Source organism: Kogia breviceps, chromosome 2, assembly GCF_026419965.1.
Source record: "Kogia breviceps isolate mKogBre1 chromosome 2, mKogBre1 haplotype 1, whole genome shotgun sequence".
Classification (NCBI taxonomy): domain Eukaryota; kingdom Metazoa; phylum Chordata; class Mammalia; order Artiodactyla; family Physeteridae; genus Kogia; species Kogia breviceps.
Genome location: NC_081311.1, coordinates 83,378,456 through 83,384,455, shown reverse-complemented (window position 1 = coordinate 83,384,455; position 6,000 = coordinate 83,378,456). Strand labels below are relative to the sequence as shown.

The window sequence follows — 6,000 nt, the reverse complement described above, 5'->3', positions numbered from 1 at the left end:
GACTCCCCTAGCAGCGAGAGGCGAGCCCTCATTCGCCGAGCGGGCTCCCCCTCGCTCCTCCTTCCCCCCTCCCGACCGCTACTCTCGGCCCTGGAAATTCCAACTCCCCGGCGCGCGGCGCCCGCAGGAGGCGGCGGCGGCGCGGACACCGGAGGGCATTCCCGAGCCAGCCGGGCGCTCGCCCTCCCCCCGCGGGCTGCCGCGTCGCGCGGCCAAGGTCGGAGGCGCCGCAGGAGCAGCAGCGGCGAACCGGAGCAGCGGGGCCGTCCTGGCCGCGGACGGAAGCCCCCCGGGCGCGTTCGGCCCGCGTCGGCGGCGGCCGGAGAGGGAGGCGAGAGAAGGTCTCCGGGCCGGCGGGGCCCGCCGAGGTGGCCGCGGGCGCAGAGGCCGGCGGGGGAAGGCCCCTGGGTCCGCAAGAGCGCAGCTCGGGCGCCCGCGGCGGCGCCCAGGCGCTGTCCGCCGCCTCGCGGTGCTGAACGCGGCCCCGCGGCCGAGAGGCCTGCGCGCCCGCCTTCTCACCTACAGATCGCCCGGACCGGCGGTGGCCACCGGCCAGGGCAAAAGGGGCCCCTGGGCAGCCGCCCCCTGCAGCCGAGGGGCTGAAACAGGAGAGCGAACCAGCGAACCCCAGCCCGGCAGCCGGTGCTGATGTGGAGAGGAGACGCGCGCAGCAGCCGGCGGCGGCGCTGCTGCTGATTCATCCCCCAAAGCGTCTCGCAGGCCACCGCGAGGGCAGCCGACCAGCTCCGGCTCTGGCCGCACGTTGAAGCCGCTGGCGCAGGGGGCCCGCGCGCGGGAGGTGAGGACCCGCTCTCCTTCCTCCTGCCCCCGGTCGTCTGTGGGCGGTGGCCCCTGGACAGAGAGAGGGGCGTGCCCTCGGCTTGCGGAGCAGTCCTGCCCGAGCGATGCGCCCGCCTCCCCTCTCACCGGTGCTGTAACCGCGCTTGTCGTCCTCGGCCCGGCTCCGGCGCTTGGGCCGTTCCACCCTCCGCCCCGAGCCGCTCTCTCCGCCGGCGCAGCGATGGAGGAGGAGCTGAAGTGCCCCGTGTGCGGCTCGCTGTTTCGGGAGCCCATCATCTTGCCATGCTCCCACAACGTCTGCCTGCCTTGCGCCCGAACCATCGCGGTGCAGACCCCGGACGGCGAGCAGCACCTGCCCCCGCCGCTCCTGCACTCGCGGGGCTCGGGGTTGCCCGCAGGCGCCGCCGCAGGCGCCGCCGCGCCCCCTGCGGACCACGAGACGCCGGCTGGCCCGGCCTGCGGCGGCGGCGGCGGCGGGAGCGCGGCCGGCGGCGACCACGCGGACAAGCTGAGCTTGTACAGTGAGACGGACAGCGGCTACGGCTCTTACACCCCGAGCCTCAAGTCCCCCAACGGGGTTCGCGTGCTGCCCGCGGTGCCCGCGCCGCCCGGCTCCTCGGCCGCTGCTGCCCGGGGCGCCGCCTGCTCTTCGCTGCCCTCGGCCTCCTCAAGCTCCATCACGTGCCCGCAGTGCCACCGCAGCGCCTCCCTGGACCACCGCGGCCTGCGCGGCTTCCGGCGCAACCGACTGCTCGAGGCCATCGTGCAGCGCTCTCAGCAGGCCCGCGGGGCCGCGCAGGGCGCGTCCGCAGCCGCTGCCGTGGCCGTCTGCCAGCTGTGCGACCGCACCCCGCCCGAGCCGGCCGCCACGCTCTGCGAGCAGTGCGACGTGCTCTACTGCGCGGCCTGCCAGCTCAAGTGCCATCCGTCCCGGGGACCCTTCGCCAAGCACCGCCTGGTGCCGCCGCCGCCGCCGCCGCGCGCGCCCGCCGAGGCCGCCTCTGCGTCTCCAGGCGCCGCCCAGGGCGCCCCCAGCGCAGGCGGAAGCTGCAAGAGCCCGGGTGCCCCCGGCGCCGGAGCGGCGGCGGGCGGCGCGGCCCGCAAGTACCCCACGTGCCCTGACCACGAAATGGAGAACTACAGCATGTACTGCGTGAGCTGCCGAGCGCCGGTGTGCTACCTGTGCCTGGAGGAGGGCCGGCACGGCAAGCACGAGGTGAAGCCGCTGGGGGCCATGTGGAAACAGCACAAGGTGAGCGCCCGCTGGGCAGGGCACGGGGCACGGACTCAAAGAAAAGGGCGCTCCCCTGCGTTAAATTAAGTGCCAAGTACTCCGAGCTGAGTGCTGGAGATGGGAAGGGCATGGAAGGATGGCACCCTAGGTCCCCTCCCTCCTGAGGCTTTATGAGTCCACCCAAAAGTTGTCTAGAATGCAGAGGCAGGACTCTTTCACTCCCAAAATTGACTAATAGATTACCTTGATGGCCCCTCTGGATTTACAACACCTAGGCTCCCCTTCCTCCCTCTAAAAAGTTCATATATATTTTTTTTTCTTTTCTTTTTTTTTTTTAAGTACAAGTGTTACCACCTGCTTACAGGAAAATGTCTGATGCCACCTGTGCTTGGTTAATCTTCTCTGAAGGCAGGAAGGATTCTACCCCAGCCCTCAGTGAAGGGATACACTATCTCCCTTAGAGCAGAATTCCCATCAGCTTCTAGAGCAGAAAGTTTCCTACTCTCTCAGCTAGTCTCCAGCACTTTCTAACCCCAGAATGCCTCTCAGCTTAAAGGGAAGACGTAATTCTTCATGGGCCTTACTTGAAACTTGAGGCGTGTGCCCTGTTAAGAAGAGAACATCATTCCCCCCTGAGAGACCTTCTTTTACTGGGACTCCGGGCAGCAGGGGTGTGGTGGACCAGTAAGCACTTAGTAAGACAGCTGGGCACACTCATCTGCGGGCCATCTTTCCAGGAACTTGCCTGGAGGTGCCACCTCCCAGGTGGGAAGGAACAGCCGCTACAGGCAACTCGCACACACTCGTGGTTGCCAGTGTATCCTCATAGCTAACATAGAAGGAGAGAAGCCTTCAAAATCAGGTCAGGCCCTCGATCAGACCCCAAGGCAAGAGTGGGGTCAGCTTTTCTAACATTCACCTTAATTTCCTGATCAAAGGCCAGGCGGTGCAACTGGACTCACTGCCAAGGTCAGTGATCCGGGTCCCTTGTTCAAATTTGGACGCTTATCATTCAGTAGCCTCTTTCCAGTAAACTCTTACCCCACAAAGAGGCAGGAGATCTCCAGATAGCCCAACAGGAAGCATGTATTCTGACTGAGGAGAAAAGACACGGGAAAATAAGGCAGCCTGCCATGGCCCTCTCGTGTCATCCAACTGGAAATGGACAAAAAGGGGAGCATAGATGGAAGGAGAAGAAGGGACCAACCATTCATACTATAGATTTATTACATCCAGTTACTGTACAATTTCAGCTACAACATGCTTCTTGTTACTGTAACTCAACATTTTCAAACAAAAAAATTAGGAAAGAACAAATGAGGAACGCTTCAGAAATCCACCTTGGAGAGGGAAATTTGCTTAGTAGTTCAGAAAAGGGCGATCTGGAGTCAAATCCCTAATTCTAGAGCAGTGGTTCTCATTTGGGAACAATTTCACTCCCCCTCCAGGACACTGCCAATGTCTGGAGACAACTTTGGTTATCCCACTTAGGAGCTGCTTACTGGCATCTAGGGGTAGAGGCCAAGGAGGCTGCTAAACAGCCTACAGGGCACAGAAAACCTCCCGCAAAGCAATAACCCGGAAAAATATCCACAGTGCCTCTGAGAGAAGCCCTGTTGTAAGTTACACAGACCCGGATCCAAATCTCAGCACTTGTAATTTACTTGCTGTAAGCGTTTAGGCACAATGTTAAGCCCACTGAATAATATCTAACTCAGATCATTGTTGTTGGGAGTAAGTATAATGCTGTATGTTTAGCCTCTAGCACAGTTCCCAACTCACAGTAACCGATATATATTATTTATCATTATTATTATTATTATTATAGTGCTAATACTTAACACCACCAAACTTGCAGAAAGCTATAGGGCAGCAGCAAAGAGTACTTATTTGACCTCAGTGACTCGGTAACCTGGAGAACACATGAGCTGGTAGTGTTTATGTTGGGTCCTAAAATAGCTTGGAGTTAAATGAGAATGTCTGCTGAGTGAGTTACCATTCATATGACATTTTGTTGCATATTGCTTCGGGGTAATTGTACCTGCCTTGCTTATTTCATCTTTCAAGTGAAGAGAGTCGTTTTACAAATAAAGAACTCTTTTGCAAAGAGGCTGTGATCAATTACCAAGACAAGGTTCACATTCAGATTTTCGGCGCTGGTAAATTTTCACAGCCTAGAAGGCTAGAACTAATTCTGGGTGTTGCCACCCAAACTTTTAGACTTAGTGAAGAGTGGAAACCAAACGAGTTGAGATGAGTTTGCAGTCTTAAAAGAGATTAAGCCTCTTACCTGGAAAAGTGAGTTGGATATAACCAAATGGTTTCAGGAACCAAGATCATGCAGAGAAAACATTGGTCATCCTTGATTTGGTGTCCACAGCAGTTTTATAACGTTTCTATCTGAGGAAATATGGAAAGAATATGTGATATTTGCTCGATAGAGTGGGACAGTTATCTGTGGGAAACACAGCTATGCAGAATGTAAATGTCTCAATTTAATGCCACGTCTTCGGGGAACTAAGACATCCTCCTAATTCCAGAAGGAATTCTCTGAGATACTTTTGTGAAAAGCTGTTTTCAAGAATGAGAAGTTCTGCTGTTCTCTTTCAGCAGGTGCTGTTTTTCTACAGAAAGGGAAATCATTCAGTGCTGCTTATGAGGTCTCAACTAGGGGCTGGAGATCAAAAGATAACAGAGGGAGCCCTGATGGACCCTTTGGTCTTGCTTTGTGGGCAGGTGTCTGTCTAGACCACCATTGTGAGCTGTGAAGGTTACGACTTTTGAAAGATAATCTAGAGCACTCAATTTCACACTCCCACCAGGGCAGTTTAAGTTCTTTAGTAAAACTTAAAAGTCTCTGGATTTTGTTGTTGTTGTCATGTCGTCGTCTAAAAATCCCAGGAGCCGTGACAAAGCTTGGTACACTACCAGAACGAGAATCAGGACAGAAATATTTCCCTGACATCCCTGTGACTGGAGAAGCCTTAAACAAAGCTTTAATTCCTCTCTAGCGTGACTGGAGCTTGCCATCTAATTAGTGATTCTTAGGGAGAGAGACATGTAAGTGACACTGAAATCTACTTTGAAACAAGATTGATTATCACTTTTCAAAAAAAGTGCAAACGCACTGCTATATTTAAAATGGATATCCAGCAAGGACCTATACTGTACAGCACAGGGAACTCTGCTCAGTGTTATGTGGCAGCCTGGATGGGAGGGGAGTTTGGGGGAGAATGGATACATGTATATGTATATGTATGGCTGAGCCCCTTTGCTGTGCACCTGAAACCATCGCAGCATTGTTAATTAGCTATACTCCAATGTAAAATAAAAAGTTAAAAAAAACAACAACAGTGTAAACACTTTAGGTCTTGGCCAAACACATTTTTAGATGATCCTCCTGGAAGAGGATTAATAATTTCAAAGAACTTCTGATGTGAAGAAACTATACGTTGTGAAAGATAGGACAGGGAAGGGAAGCTTTGCATGAGTGCCTTTGTCTTTTTGCCTATTGATTGTGGAATCCAATTTTCCTGAAACCAGAAGGAGGGGGTCACTGTGGGATGTACCTCTTCCTAGTGTGACATGTCACAGAATGTCAGCAACCACTGTAATTCCTGCTGGGTGCAGGACTCTGAATTAAAAATGGTTAAAAGTTGATCCTTGAACTGAGGAAGGGACAGCTGGATAAGCCCTTCCTCAGAAGTCTTTTGAGAACCATGGACAATAGAGTAGAATCAAAACAAAAACCTCATTGTGCCCCAGGATTACTGTGTGCAATGAGTCAGCACTTCACAAGAGCAAAGGAGATAGTGAGGTCTAGAAATCACAGGAAAGCCAGGACTTTGGTTACTCCCATGCCCCAAGGATCTACCAAAGGACACTTGGCTTCTCAGCAGCCTGGTCCCACCTTATTTTATCAAAGAGATAAAGAAAGGCTTTTACCCTTTAAAGCCTCAGAGGAA

At 54.8% G+C, this 6,000-nt stretch overlaps 1 protein-coding gene across 2 annotated transcripts in view; it reads left to right on the top strand.

Moving 5' to 3' along the window:
• The first annotated feature begins 662 nt into the window (after positions 1–662).
• The window catches only part of TRIM67 (tripartite motif containing 67), a 44,805-nt gene continuing 39,467 nt past the window's right edge, over positions 663–6,000 (top strand). Inside the window, exon 1 of one of the 2 annotated variants that reach the window (XM_059053304.2) lies at positions 663–2,053. In XM_059053304.2, the coding sequence (XP_058909287.1) occupies positions 1,022–2,053 (1,032 nt within the window). In that variant the 5' untranslated portion in view covers positions 663–1,021. The remainder of the gene's footprint in view (positions 2,054–6,000) is intronic. The other variant, XM_059053305.2, reaches the window with a different exon arrangement.